This window comes from Hippocampus zosterae, unplaced genomic scaffold, assembly GCF_025434085.1.
Source record: "Hippocampus zosterae strain Florida unplaced genomic scaffold, ASM2543408v3 HiC_scaffold_387, whole genome shotgun sequence".
NCBI classification, from domain to species: domain Eukaryota; kingdom Metazoa; phylum Chordata; class Actinopteri; order Syngnathiformes; family Syngnathidae; genus Hippocampus; species Hippocampus zosterae.
The window spans coordinates 9,648-28,645 of NW_026262922.1; the positions used below are offsets into that span (position 1 = coordinate 9,648).

At 54.3% G+C, this 18,998-nt stretch overlaps 2 protein-coding genes across 2 annotated transcripts; one reads left to right on the top strand and one right to left on the bottom strand.

The window, feature by feature from the left end:
- The first annotated feature begins 7,614 nt into the window (after positions 1 to 7,614).
- On the top strand, positions 7,615 to 9,240 carry LOC127595074 (uncharacterized). Its single transcript, XM_052056775.1, has 2 exons — positions 7,615 to 8,085; positions 8,149 to 9,240. Exons 1-2 carry the CDS (start codon positions 7,615 to 7,617, stop codon positions 9,238 to 9,240), a joined length of 1,563 nt encoding a protein of 520 aa, XP_051912735.1.
- Positions 9,241 to 17,032: 7,792 nt separating this feature from the next.
- Positions 17,033 to 18,401, bottom strand: LOC127595075 (tubulin gamma-1 chain-like). The gene is given in 2 exon segments (XM_052056776.1): positions 17,033 to 18,337; positions 18,339 to 18,401. Coding segments are annotated over 2 exon segments (1,368 nt in total).
- Between the last annotated feature and the right edge of the window lie 597 nt (positions 18,402 to 18,998).

The window sequence follows — 18,998 nt, forward strand, 5'->3', positions numbered from 1 at the left end:
AGTTTAAACAACAGCCTGAGAAAAAGCATGCGACATTAAAGACTCGCCTCCTCTGTGTTTGCGTATCGGCTAAGATATGATCTGGCCTCCCGCATCTTTTCAGGGTGCGAGAGTTTTAGGGCTGTGGTTGCGAATTTCATGGAGTATCTACAGGAACGCGCGAGGGACCGGCTCTTTTGGAGATTGTCGATGCCTTTCTTGTAGACCCCCTCTTTGACCTGCCACCATCCCAGCCTGCCGTACAACTCAGCATCCTCCTGCGAAAACCCCAGGATCTCTTTCTCCAAGCGGTCAATCTCCTTCCTCCTCCGACAGCACTTCCCTTTCAGAATGGTCGACTCTCTATCAGGGTCCAGCCCGGACAACACTTCCTCGCATCTTTCGTACTCCTTCTTGCGATAAAGCTGATGTGCTTGCTTCATCATGGCGATTTTCTAGGCGGGCTTGACGTTAATGCGGGGCTTTGTTTTCCTGGGCAGTGTGGAATCGGCTTTGTCTGTTGAGAGTAAGGGTGGCTTTGTTAATTTTGAGAGATAGTTGGACTTCGGGGCTGGTGGGTCATTCTATAGATGTGTGGCTTATAGATACAACTGTGGTTAATCAGCCTGTCCTATAGCAGGAATTTATTATTTGTCCTGTATTTATTAGCTTTATGCAAATCGCCTAACATCTATTAACCCTTTTTCTAATAGATTACTTGAATCTTGTTATTCTTTTGCTTATAAATGAACATTAGTTAAATCCTTTTGCTGCTTTTACTATTAATGTTATGGGGAAAAATTGTTTTGTAATTATTAGTTGGTTAAGCTTTAGGGCTATCGTTCGGAATGCGCTTATTAAACAATTTCATGTTCGTCTTGAAGATTTTACTCCTACTCATTTTTATGATTATTCAGGTCAACATTTCTTTATTACTAATTTATTCTTTGGCCCTTGATTGATTAAACTTTTACATCGTCTTATTTAAATATCTCAATTATTTTTTGGAAATGGGAATATGAGGTTCGTTTAATCCGAGATCCGAAGATTTAAGTTAATTTTCAGATTATTTATAAAGACTTTTCTTAAATTTAATCTTCTTTTTAAATTATTTTGTAAAACATCGTTTAATATCTTTTGACTGTTTTTGCATGATTCCTACCGTTATTGTTGTTAGGTATAATCTTTGTGAAATCTCGCTCTTCTCGAGCTTAGAATATTTTCAATCGTGCCATTCTTGCGTAAAGCAGCACTCAATTTTATATTTTAATCTTTGCTTTCTCTTCGAATTGAGTTTAATAGTTTTTTTGAACTCTCGCGTTTTTTGATAGATTCTCTTGCGTTTGGTGTTCTATAAGAATGAAAATACTAAAATTCTTTTCGCTCGGGTTATATTTACCTTTCCTTGCGCTTCTTGCTCGCGACTTTGATTTTATAATTCTTAAGCAGAGAAAATGAAGATGGGGGGCTTATACTGCCCCGGTTTTACAAGGACAATCTATTTGCTTTTTATTCAGTAAAAACTTGAGGTATTTTTTGCAGTACTTTTCGAGGTAGAATCTCCAGCAGCAATGGGGCGAAAGGCTAAACCTCATTTAGGCGGTGTGATATTTTGCAGGCTTTGTAAAAGTTGAGAAGGTTAATTTTATTGCGTCTATTTTTAAGTAAAAGTTTGAATTGGTTAAAACCCCTCGCTCGATCCCCTAAGAGGAAATTAAAGGCCGCACTGACAGGGTGAACATATTTACTAAATCGATGCGAAATTAAAGTCGAGCATTGTTCAGCATTGCGCAACCCCCCGAGGTTCTAATGCTTGAGGGCCAGCTTAAGAATATTCGCGAGGGCTCGATTCCAGATCTAAAAGTTCTGGCAGTTATCCATCACCTGCCAAAAAAACTAAAGAGCTTTTTAATGCAGCCCCAGGGCTTTGCAGCATAGCCCTTGAAAGAATGCAATCATCTGCGCCATTTCTTCATTTTAACACGAAATTCCGTTGAGAGCCTTGCCAGCTTCCTTGAACTTCCCCTCGCCATACAGCTGCAAAGCCCCTAGATAGCACCGCTCGTGGTGAACAAGCTCTTCTTTTTTCGACATATAAATAATAACAACTAATGATCTGTTGCTAAAAGCAGAAGGGTATCCAGATAATTGTATTGTTAATAATGTAAAAACGCAGGCACTCGCTGTCTGGCAGGCTGGCCCCGGAGTGCCTGTGTGGAGAGGAGACCTGCTTTACCAGGAACAGTCCCTTCGAGGAAATCAAGAGCCAAGTCAAGCGGATCATGCATTCTCTCAAGTTTTTTAATAACTACGGGGCCGACTAGAAGCGCAGGATCGGGCTGGAGGTGGTCACTGACCTGAAGCTTCGATGCGAGCTGATGCACAAGGAAACTGTCCAGATCAGCCGCGGGAGGATGAGTGAGATCGAGCCTGTCACCTTTAGATCGACTGAGCTGCCGAGACGCCGCTCAGGGGCAAAGCTGAGCTTCAAAAAAAGGGTCGAGCGATGCCTCCCCTTAAAATCAAAGATCGCGATGCTGCTAGACCTCAAGCTCCACCACATCAACAACCTGGCCCCATCGATTCCCTAGAGAAAATCAAGATACCAGACAAAGGTGTACATCGGCCATGGTAACAATGACTGGCTGGTCAAAGGGCTGTTCAAGAAGAGAAAGAGGTCATCATTGTGCCGAAGATGGCCAGTGCGAATGTCATATGGACTCAGAGACCTGTCTCTCAGGAGTACCTGGTGACACCTGCACCGAGCGAGGCAGGGGTTGGTGAGACTGTCCGGATGGTGGCCCTTTCAGAGAATGAGTTCTAGAAAAGCAGTGACTCCAGGCTCATGACGTTCGATCAGTTCAAGGCCTTTTGGAGTGCCGTTAGACTGAAGGATGATAAGCCTGAACACCTGGATGAAGCCTTCCTGAAGCAATCGAAATCCTTGCGGTCCATTGACATAAGCGAGTTCAGGATATCAAACCATCTGTTGCATAGCCACGAACTTGGTGACAAGAAGGAGCTGCTCAAGAATCTTGTCAGCTTTTGTGAAGGCAGGTAGCTGAACGTGTTCGATTATGTGCCTCTGACGTTTGCAATTTAGAGCATCGAAAGTGCAAGCTTCGCTCGGTTCAGGGACTGTACGCAAAGCAGCCGCGACAAGGTGTGGATCGTCAAGCCCGGCTAGAACAGCAACCGAGGCAGCGGCATCTTCCTCATAAACTCGCACGGGCAGTTGGTCCGCTAGCTCAAGACCAGGCTACGATAGCATTCCTTCATAGTGCAAGAATACATGACCTCTCCCTTCCTGTACAATGGGCGGAAATTCGACATCAGACATTTCATGCTCGTGACTTCGGTCTTTGGAGGGTCAGGGGGTATTGGTTCCATTAAGGGTATCTGCGCACCTGCGGGAGGAGGTTTTCCATGGCGAGGCTGGATGATTTGTTCGTGCACCTGACGAACGACGCCATCCAGGCCAACAGCCCCGACTACGGCCAGCACGAACCCGGCAACAAACTCACTTACTAATAATTCGCGGCCTATCTATCTCTCAAGAAAGCAGAAATTTCCATGCCGGACATCCTCCAGCGAATGAAGGCGATCGCTACCACCTGCCTTGAAGCGACAGTTCCTTCCATGTGCAGCAGCAAGGGGGTCAGCTTTGAACTCTTCGGGTTGGACTTCATGGTGGATGAGGACCTGCGGGCTTGGTTGATAGAGGTGAACTCGAACCCCTGTCTGGAGGTGGTAGGAGTGGCTCAGGCGAGGTTGCTGCCAAGGGTGGTCGAGCTGACCCTCAGGCTCGCAGTGGACCCGTGGTTCCGGCTAGGCGGAAAGGACGAGGCCTTGCTTGACTGTGAGTTAATGTACGAGTCGGTCCTCAGCGACTGATATATAAAATCAATGCGCAAGGTGGAGTACCAGCTGACCCTCGCCCTCAGCGAGCTGGCCATCATCCGCCCCCAGCCGGGACTGTCAAGATTCATCCTGCAGTTCTTCTTCGGGTCTGCGAGACAGTGTCTTGAGGAGTTTGAGTGCGTGGACAAAAAGGGATTCACTCGCACTGTTAGACTTAGCAGCCTGGTCAACGACCAGTTGGAGGTCTGGCTCATGCAGGGCGAGCAGATACTCGCTTACACTTACAGCCCTGTGCAGCAGGACGAGTAGGAGCTGACGTTGTCTTTGGCGCTTGATAACGAAGAATTTGCGACGCTTAAGCTCAAGGCGGTTTGCACCGTGACCAGCATCGAGAAGCAGATCGTCGAGGACCCTGACGAGGACCTGCTACGGGCCGAACAAGAATCCGAAGAGGCGCAGGGCCCAGAATCCTCCCAGAAGCGAGTAGACGACTCGGAGGCCAAGCCCTCTAAGAGCACGTACCTAGTGACCGTCACAAACGCGACCGTGACCGACGAGCCCTTCCTGTGAGGATTTAATGAGCATCACAGTGAGCACTGAATGGCTGTTCTTCCACCTCTGGAAGCGACACTCCTAGCCGCACGGGGTGCTGCTGCCAGAGACGGTGATCTACCGTTGGACGCAGCCGATGTTCCTCTACTCCACGAACTCTGACGGACAGATCGTCCGCAAGACCAAGGAGCATATCAACCTGCCAGAGTTCGAGGATCGCCTGCGGCAGGTGCCCAGCGATATCGTCTCTCTGACGATCTACACCAACTCCAAGAAGGAGCCTTGCACCCGGCTGTTTGAGGCCACCAAACCCAAAATCGAGGAGACCAACGTCTTCTAGTTCCAGACCCTGGATACCTTTCGGCCTGCCCTCTACAATGAAGGGCACCGCCTCACCATGATCTTCCAGCGGTTTGTCTACCCCCGCGACGAGCACATCTCGACTATCCGCGTCGATTGGAGTCCGTTCTTCAGTTTCGTAAGTAAGCGCACCGCCCTTAAGCCGGTCTGTGACCAGCGAGTGAGCGTTCACGAGCGGATCGCCACCTTCGAAAGCCTGTTCTGCCTGACCAAAGAAGAACTGACTTCACACCTTCTCTCCTCAGACCTGCAGCGGCTATGCGACAACATCGCCAGTCACGTCGCCAACGTCAGTTCGGACAACATCACGGTCAAGAAGATGGTGCTGTACTTCAGGGTGGACCAGCGTGACAACATCCAGCTGCTGTTCGCCTCAGAGATCAAACTGGCCGGCCGTCACGATCCCGCCTCCTAGACAATCGGCAGTACTGAAAACAAACTTTCCCTCAGGAAGATTCTTTTTAGAGACGCTTCCAAGGCCGTCATTGAGGAGAACGCGGGTCTTCGTACTGACAATGAGAACTACTGCCGGAATTGTGAGCGACTGACCTTCGACCTCTACCCTCTTCCGTTCCGGCACATCGTGCGTGCTACCGAGCTAGGCTTCATGGGCAAGGCTCAGACCCTCATGTCGCCCGAGTTCCTGAAAATGCGGAAGTAGGTGGCGAAGCGGCGTGAATAGCGATAGAAAACACAGGCCCGCCCCAAGCGCTAATTCAACACCCCCGAAGAGGAGGTCAAGTACATCTGCGACGAACTGGAGATGGAGCAGGTCTAAAAAAAATTCATGGATATTGAGGATATCCCGTTTTTGATTATCAAGGCGTATGGGATCATCAGCAAGACCAAGTATGCCCGCCTCAAGAAGAACGAGTTCTGGCTGGGCAACTGCTGCACGGTCTGCGACTTGTGCTATACCAACTTCACGTAGCATCTCCTCCCTGACCGCAGGGCCACGCCTGTCAAGCTGGCTCGCCGGACCCTCAAAAACAGGAGTTCCAAGATAGATCAGCTTTTCATCGAGCAGTCTCGGCACGAGCCTACCCGCGCCCGCCCCAAAAGGTGTTTCATCTCGCAGCCCTCAATCAGGGAAATCAGGGAGCCCGATCAGCTCAGCACCAAGGAGGAGGAAGAAATCATCCGTCAGCTCAAAAACGAGCCCCGGAGCAAGTTCGAGCATGGGAGGGGGTACGACCCCTCGCGGGTGTACGGGCGGGTCAGCCGGGCCAAGAAACCCGCCACCTACCACTAGACCGCCCTCGAGACCATCCAGCTGCTAAAGAGCCATCTGGCTGGCCTCGAGAGCACGGCTTTCTGAATGATCTAGAATCACGCTCTGGGCACCAGCGATTTCAATGCGGAGGCCACCGGCGACACCTCGCCTCGGCCCAGCTCGAGGCTCTTCCCCGCTAACAAGGGCACGTGCTCTGCCCGAAGAGGGTCGATGTCCCGGTTGCGGAACAGCACGAAGATGATCGGCAGCTTCACCAGCAGCAACAGGATCGTCATCACCACGCAGAACTGGTAGTAGGCCGCCATTCGCGAGTTGAGCTCCGAGTAAGCGGGCGTCGAGAACCACTGCCCCGTATAGAGGATCAGCCAGACCAGATCCATCACTAGCGACGCCCCTGCCAGCGCCAGGCAGACCTTCACGTGGACACTGTCGAAGTAGTTCAGCACGAAGATCGACAGGATCGAGAGCAGTGTCAGCAGGTTCAGGAAGTTGGGCTTGCCGAAAGAGAGGATCATCTCTACGACTGCCCAGATGCAGGTCAGGGCCAGCATTGTTCGCAGCCCGCAGTCTAGTTCGAACGTTTCCGTGTTGGGGTTGAGGCTGGGGCTGGGTTCGTAGGGTTGTTGCTGCCCGAGGAATGTTTTTTCGATCAGCCCTGCTTCTCTGTGATAGGAGAGCAGTTCCTGCTCAATCTCTTCGAGGTCTAGGTCGACTTGTCCCTTCCGCTGACGGATGGTGGACTGCCCCCTCGCGTCGTAGGAGGCCGTCCTCTCCATCTCGCTCTGCAGCCGGCCTCGCTCTCGCGTCAGATCGATCTTTTTCTTGCTGGCCTCTTCAATCCTGTCCTGCAGGATGCGATATGCTGCCGTCATGTTCTGGCCAAATTCCCCCACGCTGATCTCTCCCCCCGCGCCCTTCCGACACTGCTCAGCAATCTCCTAGAAGAGTTCCGGGTCGAACTGGCCGTCAGGGGCGCTGCCATCGAGCACCGCCTTGAGCCGGTACGGCAGGGCACTGCCAGCAGGTCCGACCCCCCTGGCAAGCAGGCTGGTGACCGCGTCCTTTGTAATCATTTTGAATTGTCGGTTTGCTCTATTGGATATTCAGAACTAGGAATCAAGCTGAAGGTCAAGGACCTATTCTACGGGACCTCGAACGACCGGGCCACGCGACTAGCCCAAAGAATCACAGTTCTGGAAGGAATGTAAGAGAGGGGAGAAAACTGATGGACACCCACAATAGACTCTCTGATTGTATCATCTATCTATATCAGAATTATGGAGAAGCAGCCTAAGGTGTTCCGACCGATCGGCAACATCGATATCGGCTTCTGGTCTCGCTTCGCCAAACTGAAGGTTGAGGAGTTCAGGCTTGATGATTCCGACCGCCCTTTGTTTGGGAGATGCTCGCTGTCCAACAAGCCTGACCCTGTTAGCATCGTCATCCTCGACCTCCACTCTTTCGGAAAACAGGAGCCTCCGGCCACTGGCCCCCTCGAGCTGCAGCTGACGGGCTCCCTCCACTGCTGCAACACCATTGAGGCCTACACCTAATAGACCGACCCCGTTCTGCACGACCGACTCCGCAAGCAAGTCCTTACTCGCCTTGCCGCCAAAGACGCATCCGGAATGGACCTCAATGTCTTCGAGCTGGCGATGTTCGCAAACCTAAAGAAGTACACCTTCAACTATAGGTTTGTCGCCAATGCCCTGAAAGTTGAGGGCGTTAAGACCCTGGGATGGACGCCTGTGGCTGGCAGCAAGCTGGCACTCGAGTTGCTGGCGGGCACACTTAAGCAGGAGATCGATGGGTGCACGGTCGAACCATTTATGCTGCTGCGGCTGGACTCCTCCGGCTACCAACGCTGCCCCTTCACCCAACTCATGGCAGCTCCCTCCCAAGACTACCTGTTCGTGTTGCTGGACACCATCAACAACCCGGACGGGCACGGCATCTTCGCCCACAACTACCTGGCCTTCATCCTGTCACTGGACCTGCCCAAGGACCAGCTCAAGAGAGTGCCTATCCTGATGTTCAAGGAGTTTGTGATACGGGGGTTGGAACGGCCTTTGGAGTGGAATCGGTCGATGCTGTGGGAGGTCGATCTGTCAGAGGCGCGGCTCTCAGAGGGTCTGCTTGCCGGGTCGTATAAGCCGCTCTAGCTGGATCTCAAGCCGATGATGGACGAAAAGACTCTGGCGGGGGAGGCGATCGACCTGAACATCAAGCTGATGAAGTGGCGGCTGCTGCCAGAGCTGGACATCCCGACGATCAGCGGCACTCGATGCCTGCTGTTCGGCTCGGGCACGCTGGGCTGCCAGCTCGCACGGTGCCTGATCGGCTGGGGCATCAAAAAGATCACGTTCGTGGATAACGGCAAGGTTTCATACTCCAACCCTGTGCGGCAGTCGCTGTACACATTCGAGGATTCCACACTGGGGGGCAAGAACAAGGCGGAGACTGCTGCGGCTGCCCTGAAGACGATCTTCCCGGGGCTTGACTCTGAGGGGTATACTATCAATGTGCCCATGCCCGGGCACTTTGTCACCACCGAGGCGGACATCTCCAGGACGCTGGAAAGCCTGGAGCGCGTAGAGCGATTGGTTGAGGAGCATGACGCAGTGTTCCTGCTGATGGACTCGCGCGAGGCGAGATGGCTGCCGACCGTGCTGGCCAACAAATACCAGAAGATCTGCATCACAGTGGCGCTGGGGTTCGACTCCTACGTGATCATCCGCCACGGGATTAGTCCCAGGTCATTCGTCCCTGAAAAGCACCGTGAGAGGCTGGGCTGCTATTTCTGTAATGACGTGCTGGCGCCGGTCAACTCCATGAAGGATCGGACGCTTGACCAGCAGTGCACTGTTACACGGCCTGGCCTTAGCTTCGTGTCGAGCGGGCTGGCCTGCGAACTGCTGGTTGCCTTGCTGCATCACCCCCTGCGGGAAGGCTGCCCCGCCAACGAGAAAAAAGAAAAACTCGAAGAAAGCGAGCTCGGCATACTTCCGCACCATATCCGAGGTACCATGAGCGACTTCGCCACGAACTTGTACTACGGGCGGGCATTCGACCAGTGCATCGCCTGCTCAGAGCACGTGCTGGGGCAGTACCTCTCCCGCCGCGAGCAGTTCCTGCTCGAGGTCATCAACAACCCGAAGTACATCCACGAGGTGACCAACCTCCGCGAGCTGCTCGAGGCAGCAGACCACCAATGCATCGAGCTCGAGGACGACGACGTGCTGTTCGTCAGCTGACCTCACGGATGCTTCTTCGCAGGTGCCATGTGCGTAGATATGTATGCATGAGGGTCAGGCGGAGGAGGAGCAGCCGCGGATGTGCCAGTGGTTCTGTTTGGCCACCGCGCAGATGCAGGGCCAGCAGTCCTTCTCGACATTGCCCAGGAACTTGACGCACTCCAGGTCGACAGGGATATCCCTGCCCTTTTCCTTGGCGGCCTCATCGCACTCAGCATAGGCGCGGTTGATGTCGTCAATGCAGCGCACCTCCACGTCGTGGGGGCACTCCTGCGCGCAGCCCCAGCCGAGCACCGCCAGCACTGCTGCCCACTTCATTTTGATAATGCTGCAGAAGAATGAACTGCTGGTCGAGGATATCGAGCTGTACATGATCGGCGATGCGTGCAGCCGGCTGCTGGCCATCCTCTTTCCGGAGGACGAGGCGGCAGCCCACGAGGCACGGGTTGGCCATGAGACCCTCGTCTTTCTGGAGAATGCGGCCACCGCCCTCGGCAGGAGGCTGGATATCTTCCGACGCAAAGAGTACATCTCGGCAGAGGACTCCGGGTTCTTCCGGGAAAGGGTGCAGCCCATGATCTGCGACTCCCTGTGGGTGAACTTCTCCTTCCGAGAACTGACGGAGCTAGCCTTTGACCAGTTCGCCATGCCGCTCATTGGCGCCAGTTCGGGCATGCTGCTGGTCTGCCTTTCTGCTGAGGAGTATGATGACTACCGGTGGATGGCCGACTATTTTACCAAGAAGCCGACTGGGTTTTCGTTCTCGAGCATGCCCGAGCATCTGGTGGCGGACTGCCAGGGCTACGTGAGACTGCAGGCGTTCATGGGCCAGCGAGTGCAATTCGAGCAGGTGTTGCTGCTCAAGATCGATGAGGAGGACCGTGTCCTGGCAGGCGGAGAGAAAGTGAACCCAATCAACTGGATCGTAAAAAAGCACTTCCTCCTGAAATACGATGAAGAGCCCGAGTCCTGGCTGATCTAGGAGCTGGTGCGGCACCAGGAGAGGGCCAACAGCAACTGCCTCATGTTCTGACAGGTCATCATAAATCAATCACCCTTGAACTCCGGCGGACACAGTTCCACGACATTGAAGTAAGTCTTGTTGTCTGTGGGGTTGACCTTGATCAGCACGCCCAGGTAGTTCCCGGTGAAGCGGTCTAGCCTTGCTATCATCTTCTTGGGGCTCTCTAGGAATTATAGTGCCAGTTCTCGGACGCTCTTGTTACACAGCCTCTCGCAGAGGCTGTCCGAGAGGTACCCGGTCACGCAGTCGGTGTGGTCCATCACCTGGAGGCGAAGGTTCAGGTGGATCTGCATGTCTGCTAGCCCGCCTTGGCAGGATAGGCAGGTGGGCCCTGTCTCCAGCTGGTGGCGTTGGCCGCACTGGCATTTCGCGAAGAATAGGGATTTCGACAAGGGCGAGTCATGGAGGAATAGGATCATCCCTTACACGTAAGCCATTTCTCTTGCCCGGATGAGACTGACCTCCCTCACCGTGATGCGAGACGGCTTCCTGGCCTCGCTGTTAAGGTATCCGGTCCGAAACTTGCTTTTAGGAGGGAATTCCACGAGAGCTTCTTGCTCTCTAATCACGGAGGATTTATAGGTTGAGTTGAGTGATTTGGCGCCATTATACTCGTTGACCTTGAAGTTCTGGAACAGCAGGACTTCGCGGACTGTTACTTTGTCTAGCTGGCTGAAGTCAGGCCAGAGGACGACTGTCAGCTTAGCACCCCGGGTTGAAATAGCCAGCAGTTCAGTCCGTGTCCCTTTCAAGTCTCGGAAGACGGGCAACGCGAAGAAGCTAACCAGCTGTCCTTTTTCTAGTTCCTTGGCTTCCTCGATCTCGAGGATAGAAGGACAGGCGGCCTTGGCCTCGGCCTCGACATGTTCGAGGGTGCAGGTCGCAGTCATCCTGAGCTCATGCTCCTTGCGGTGCCGTTTCTGAACCGCCAGCACTCCCCTCACCCTGTAGCTCTGCTGTGGCCGGAGTATCTGGTAATACTTGTCGACCATCTCGTCAAAGAACGCGCATTAGATGTGACTGCCCGCCTTGTCCTGCACTCCGGCAAAGAACATCCGCTTTCCTCTGGGTGAGTAGATGCTCGATTTGGTCAGCACCCGGATCACCAGGGGCTGCTGGCTTGGTTGTCCCTCTTTACTGACCAACTCCGCGATGGTGGTCTCACCGCCCTCGGCTGGCCCGTCTTAGGGTAGAACCTGGACGACAGGCTGTAAGCTGCTGCCCCTCATCTTCCGGATGTATTCGCTAAAGGGAAGAGGGCTGCCCACCATTTTCTTGCACTTTGACAGCAGCTTCCACCCTCCGATCGAGAACAGACTTCGGTCCTTGCAGGAATGCTGCCAGTCTGTCCTCTCCAGCCTCACGATGTCGAACTCTTAGACCAGCCGGCTGGCTAGGTCAGCGACCGGCCTTTCTCCCAGCTCGACCCTGAGAAAGACACACCCGTCTGAAAGCAAGCACTCTCTGGAGGCAGCGGGCTTCAGGACCTGCAGGACCAATTCCTGGTCGAAAGCAGGCTCGATCAGCGAGAGGATGCCGTCACGGGTCAGCGCCAGCATCCCGCCAAATTATAACTCAACCAGAAAGGCTCGTAATTAAGGAAATCAAGTCATGCCAGTTTTACCGGCCTCCAGACTGCCCGCTCGGTCTGGGACAGCTTGCCCGCTGGTTTCTTGAGGACTTTCAGCTCGGCGGCTTTATCGCACAGGGCAAAAAGCTAGCCGTCGTGGGTGAAACACTGTCCGCTTGAGCAGCCTAGCTTTTCTGTCTCCTGGATACCTTATACTCTGCAGAGAGGGTGTTCCAAGCGGACTTCGAAGAGCTGGCCCTGTACCTCCTCAAACTAGTTGTACCCTCCAAACACAACAAGTGAATTCGTGTCATTCCGAACAGCCCCTGCCCCCGCAAACACCCGAAAATTCTAGACCAGCCTCCGCGGCTCAGCTAGACCAAACGCAAAGGGCAGCATTGTCCACGTTCGCCCTTTCACGTCGTACAGCTATAGACTGTTATCCAAATTATTGGAGGGCAGCCTGCCTCCAATCCGCAGGACACTCTCTTCGCAGGGGTAGGAGTGTCGCCTCGGACACTGCGGAATTCATCCGAGGTAAACTTTCCCAGCCTTGGTTGGGCATGAACCGTTCGAAAGTGTTGGTCTTGCCAGGCCCGGCACACCCACCGGCCACGTACACATACCCGTCCAGCATGCAGTGTCCATGTGATGATCTACCAACTGTCATGTCAGCCATCCTCCCGACTGATTTCAGCTCGAAATCAATATGGAAGCAGGCCTTCGACTTCTTCCCGCCCTACACCCCGCCCGTGACCACAGCCTCCCGTGTGCTAAGCATGGTGATCCTGTGGAAAGGCGGAAGATCGTTTTTACCTGCAGGGATCACGGTTGCCTTGCCGTCATGAGTCACCCTGATAAGTTACCTGGCCCGGTAGAACGCGCATGCTGGCACGGAAAGGAAACTGCCTGAAAATATCGGGAATGAAGGGCTGCTTTTCTGGGTATGAACAGCCGCCTCAAGCGCAGGCCTGGCACGGGCCTCAGTCTTGAGCTGGAGGAAGGACTTGAGACAGTGGTCGAGTTGCACCAACGCGTCGTAGTTAGTGCTCAACTAAAATTAGGATTCGTAGTTTAGTTCCTTATCCCAATCGTAGTTTAAGATCCCGTCGATGTCTCGGTTGTCGAACATGCGCTCGTGGATGGCGAGGTTGGCTCGGAGCTGCTTGGCCATGTGGTCCTGGCTGCCGGCCTGAGCGAGGCGGGCCAGCAGCCCCTCGAAGTACTGGTGGACCCTGCCCTCGACCATTTCGCGGGCCTGCTGCACCTGCCGCAGCTGCTTGGCGTTGCCCTTGGGCTGCTCTGCCTCCGCGAGAGCGTCCTTCAGCCGTGCCACTTTCGTGAAGTACTCAATAAAAAACTTTTTTAGAGGCAAGACACTGTGACTGGGCGGATAGTGTGTCGCTACGTGCCCCTCTAGACACTCGGGACAGAGCTTGGCCCTGCACGAGCAGTAGTTCGTGAACGGCTCCTGGTGCTGCAGGCATTTACCCAGCCACTCGGGCAGCAGTTCCATAAAATTATTCTCCGCTTATTAAAGGATAGGTGCTACCCTTCTGTTGCACCTCGGCCTCCAACCCGGAACCACCACAAAGCGGACAACCCTGGTAAAGACTATGAGCAAAGTCAGTTTGGTATGGCGGGCCTGCTGCTCCCCGAATAGAGAAGTGACATCCTACGAGGAGGGGCAGATAACCGACTTGTGGCTAAGAAAACAAGTAAAAATTTATTTCCAAATGGTATCCCGAAGAATCGACTTCCAGAACTGAAGGGTCAGTCGCCCTTCTCGGGGAGCACCGGCCGCCTCCTGCCGGGCCTGCGGGGGCGGCTGCCCCGCTTCTGGCCGGCATCCTCGCGGGCTGAGTTATAGCTGATCTGGAGGATGCGGATGCGCTCCTCCTGCTCCTCAGCCTGGCGCTGCATGACCATGAGAGGCGGGTGGTGGTAGGACCCGGGCATGTCCTCGATCGTGTCAAAATCCTGCAGCAAGGCATACAGCATCCTGCCTCTCTCCTCGTCCTTCTGCCTGTGCTGCCAGGTCTGCTAGATCCTCCAATTCATTTTCTTTATTCAAAGGGCCATGAGGCAGCGCCTGTGGCCCCTGCCGCTCCGTCCGGGGGCTGTCAGATTCGGCATTATAAATTTGATCTGGAGTCACAAGTTGCGGGGGAGAAGGATGACTTGCATGAGCAGGATGCCTCCGCGTTCGGGTTGGTCTGCACGTACAGTGCGCTGCGGATCATCTTGTCCTCGTAGTCCAGAGTCGCTCCTTACAGGTATGTCAGCGATTCCGCCTCCACTGCCAGCAGCACCTTGCCACTCTCCTGGTACACGAAATCAGTCTAGCGAGGACTGTCAGCCTTGAACTCATACTTGAACCCTTCGCATCCCTCTGGTGAGCAAGGCACCCCCTGCCGACACTTTGAGCCTGACCGGCGAAGTCAGCCTGGCAAGGTAGCCCAGGCACTCGCTGGTCATCTGCAGCTGTCCGCTGAGCTGCTGGTAGCCCCGAACGACGCGTCCTATCATCATAATTAAATTTGTGTCACCGCCTGCGCTTGAGCACTTTGGTCACCTCTTTCTAAAGTTCGCTCCAGCTGGGGTGCCCTCCCGGCCCCACGTACTCGCCTTTTAGACCATTCGCCACACTGACGATCCGCACTCCTGCCCGCTGCCCTGGTGCCGGGTCACCGCCCTTGACCAAGCAAGGCAACCCGAACACCATCCCCGACCAGGCATCTTTCAGCCGCAGCTGCATCTTGACCTCAACGTAGCGGTCCAAGACAGCAACCACCGCGCAGGTCAGCTCCCGGCGGACCAGGATCTACGGGCCCTCTTCTATCACCAGCCCAGGTGACACCGCCCTCTGCCGGGCCGAGATGGCAATCCCGTCCTCATAGAGAAAGGGTGTTTCAACAGGCTTTTCGTGGCCGAGCTCGTGAGGCAGTATGATACAGGGCAGGGTGATGGTGCGGTCCGCGAGGGCAGCGATTGACAGGCTCATGCTCGACTTCAACTTGCGATTGCATTGATGAACAGGTGTTGGTCATTCATTTCCGTTTTCGTGGACGATGACCTCCATTGAGGCTTGGTTGTTCTGCTGGTCCACTTCGCGTTCTGATTTCTCGCCGTACACCTGGACGTCGTCATCGAAGACCTCGTCGACCAGTGCGATATCCCATTCCGCGAAGTCGTGGTAGAGGACTTGCTTGCCAAGCTTCTTGTCGCCCTCGTTGTAGCAGTGTTCTTCGACGTTCTCCTCGAAGGAAGGTTGGCAGATCTTCAGGAAGCCGCCGGTGACCAGCCCCGTGCCCGCTCCAATCCCGAGGCTGATGAGCATGCAGCTGAACTGGAACCCAGCCCGCCTCGAGACGGTGCGCGTGCCCACATAGTCGTTGAAGAGAGGCGGCAGGGTCTGCGTGCGGATGAAGGCGTACATGATCGCAGAGTAGGTGCTGCCTACGATTCCCGGGATGAAGTTGACTGAGAACGTATGGAAGGAGTCTGGAAGGGCTCTGTCCAGGGCTTCGATGTTCAGGAAAATGCTGGTGAGCATGCCGGTCACAAGCCCGCAGATCATGGAGGCAGCCGGGTTGAGAGTGACGAACCCACTGGCGCCCAGAGCGATACCACCAGCAATAGCCGATCGGATGAGGTCCTTCAGATCAGCCTTGCCCTTCAACAGCAGCTCAAAGCCAAACCCAGCCATAACAGACACGCACATGCCGAAGAAAGTGTTCATGTACGCAATGTCCCGGTTGTAGATGGGCGCGGAGGCAGAGTTGAAGGACGGCAGCATCACCCAGAAGAACATCGCCCCCACGGCCCCGATGATGGTCGAGCTGTAGCTGAAGGCCTTGAAGGGGTGTGGGTTTGAGTCACGGGGCTTGTAGATCAGGCACATGACAATCCCAGTGGTCGCCCCGAACATGTGCACGATGAAGGTGCCGCCCGTGTCCGTGCACTACATCACATCCAGGCACAGTCGCTTGTTGAGCGTGTAACCGATCGACTCGATGGCCGCAACCACCATGCACTCCCGCAGGCCGACCTTGCCCATCAGCGCACCTAGTGTGACCGCGACCGCTAGGGCGCAGAAGTAGGCCTCACGGGTGATTCCAGAATAAATGGGAACCCGCCCGTCCCACCCGGAACTGAAGGTGCGCTGCCAAAACAGATCCAGCAGCACGAAATAGAGCATGGCGGTGACGGAACTGATCGCCACGAACCCAAAACCCCCCATATTCTCATACTTGTGCATCGCATACAGCCCTGCGATCCCTACGAACACTATCAGCCCTACGTCCCGAGTCAGCTGTAGCTCCAGGTCCGCAGCCTGTATCGTGTCGAACCTGGCGAAGATCCCGTACAGGATCATCAGCAGGATTATGTGGAAGGCGTAGACCAGGGCCGTAGAAATTCGTCTGCACAGCATTATCGATAATTTATTTGCCGACATTCGCCGATCCCCCTTTTCTGCCGGGTGGAGCTGGCCTGGCCTGAAGTATGGGCAGGTGCTTGCTAGAGCGGTTTATAGCTGGAATGATGGGGAAACCTGTGCAATGATAATATTTTGTCAGTCATAAGGGTCGAGCCTGCAGCCCAGCCCCTCCTTGGTGATCTCCAAAGAGCCTTCCACTATGGCGGCTCCTCGCAGCAGCCGAAACGGCAGGGGCTGGCCTGCCGACTACCTCAGCATCGGGGGGATCGCTCTCAGCCGATCGCAATTTAGTCTATTTATTATACCCAGGATGACCAATTTGTCGCCCTCCTTCCAACCCAATTTCTAAGAAAGTGAGTCTTTCCGCACCTCTGAGATGGTCGCGAAAGGCTGGAGAGAGGGCTGGATTTGTGGCTGAGAGGCCCTCGGAAGTTATGAGTCGATGACTGGAGCGAGTCTTTCCCGGTTGGCTTCGTGGTGGCTGTACAGCATTTTCTCGAGTTGCAGCATGACCGCCTTGTGGTCATTGTTAAGTTCGGCCAGTTTGCGCTTGAGATTGCGGTATTCCGCCAGCGCATGGAATTCCAGGTCCGCTCGAGGAAAGCCCTCGGCGTCGACCAGCGGACGGTCATACCCCTGCGCCTCAGCCAGCTCTGAGACCATCTTTTGGAGCCCCGCTATTTCGATCTCCATGTCTCTGCGGCGTGCGTCAAGGGCCAGCATCTCAGCTTTCGAGTCCATCAAGCGCAAATATCAATCAAACCATATCCTCGCCCCAGTCCATGTAGTTCGGCTCCTAGGCGGCATGGTACTCGTCGATCAGCTGCCGGACGGTCTCCTCGCTCTCCCTGAACTCATCGTCGGTGAAGCCCTCGGAACTCTTGAAAAGGTCGATGTAGGCGTTCCGCTTCATGAGTTTGTCGTACTGCCGGAGGATGAGGTCGAACATGCTGCTCATGTTGGTGCTGTTGGCCAGCATCAGCCCCGAGACCTTGTGCGCGGACTCCATGTAGGGCGACTTCTTGGACAATGCCACCTGGATCGAGGCAGGCCCCCAGGAAATGAAATTCGCGTACTTCTTCTAGCGGATGCGCTGCAAACTCTCATGGATCTGGGTGGCGTCGACATCGCCCTGGATGATGTTCAGGATCGACAGGTAGCAGCTCTTGTCCCGCTTCGGCTGGGTCGACAGCATGATGTTCTTCACCTGCAGTAGCCTCTTCATCACGTCGAACACTGAGGTCTTCTGCACGTTCGAGATGTGCTGCTCGATAGTCAGGGGCGTGTAGCCCGTGATCAGGAAGTGGCAGCGCGGGGTGGGGATCAGACTGGCCAGCAGTCCCACCAAGTCGTTGTTCATGTAGCCAGGGTACCGCAGGGTCGTAGTCGAGGCCGCCATCACCGTGGACACCAGCGAGTTCATATGCGACACGGAGGGGCTGCTGATCATCAGCCGGTCAGTAGCAATCCGATTGAGCGCGGAGTTGTCCAGCACCACCACGGCGTCGGAATTGAGGATCAGGCGTTTAATGGTGAGCATCGAGTTGTAGGGCTGGACTACCACGTCGCTGGCCTCGTACAGGTTCGGGAACACTGAGTAGGTCTAGATGATCTTCTTGGGAAATCGTTAGTTGATCTTTTCTAGTAAACTCGAACCCAGCCCCGAACCCGTCCCGCCCGCGATCGAGTGGATCAGCAGGAACCCTTCCAGCGAGTCCGAGCCATCCGCCTCCCGCTCCAGGATGTCGAGCAACTCCTCGGAGTGCTTCTGGCCCTGGGCGTACCCCTCGGACCACTTGTTGCCCGCCCCTCCACCCTCCTTCGACATGAAGATGTTCTCGGGATTGTAGAAGCGGCTGTAGGGGCTGTTGAGGATCCGGTTGATGACGCCGGGCTCGAGGTCGATCAGCACCGACCGCGGGATATAATGGTCGTCATCCGCCTGGTAGAAGAACACGTCCTTGCGGTCATCGCCTGGGTTGCTCGCCGCGTACTCTTCAAGCACGCCCTCAGGGTTGATGCCGTGCTCCTTGCTGAGCTGCTTCCAGAACTCGAAGCCAACTGGTCAGCTCGGCACTCTGGTTGCCACATTGGCCCACCTGTATCGTGATGATTTCCCGGGGCATTTAAATGATTGATGCAGGCATTAATGATCACCAATCGCAGGCAGCCCTCTTCGCGGGTTGTGACCACCTCTTCCAATGAGATCAGGACGGTTGTGCTGGCCTTCGCTGGGTTTGAGTTTTAGGTTGTGCGGATGGACCCCTCCGTGCCCCTGCGCAAGTACCTGAGCTGTTAGTCTGTGAAGGAATTCATTGCCACCTATGGGAAGCAGATGGAGGGGGGACAGCTTTTGCAGATCAACGAGCATCTCACAGTCACCAAATTGTGAAGCACTCCTTATATTTTATTTCCACAATCTCTTTTACCCTTTACAGCAAGCCAGACCTAATTTACATGGCCTATCTGTCAACTGCCCCTTAATTTTTAAAAATAAACCCAAAACCTGCGGTAACGCAAAAATATGAAGACCTGATCGGCAGGCAATCAGATACCAAAATTGACTCCAATAAAATTAATATGCACTATTGAAGGTGCCTTATTAGGAACTTTTTATAATTGTTGATGCAATATCTTCATAAAATAATAATTTTAGGAATGAGTGCACAGCCCTTCGAGTGCCACGACCTGGCTGACTAGCAGAACATGGGCTACTGGACTCT

Coding starts and splice junctions, on each gene's coding strand:
- LOC127595074 (XM_052056775.1), top strand. CDS start 7,615: ATGGACCTCAATGTCTTCGAGCTGGCGATGTTCGCAAACCTAAAGAAG. Junction 8,086..8,148: donor ATCGGTCGATGCTGTGGGAG/GTCGATCTGTCA, acceptor AAGCCGCTCTAG/CTGGATCTCAAGCCGATGAT.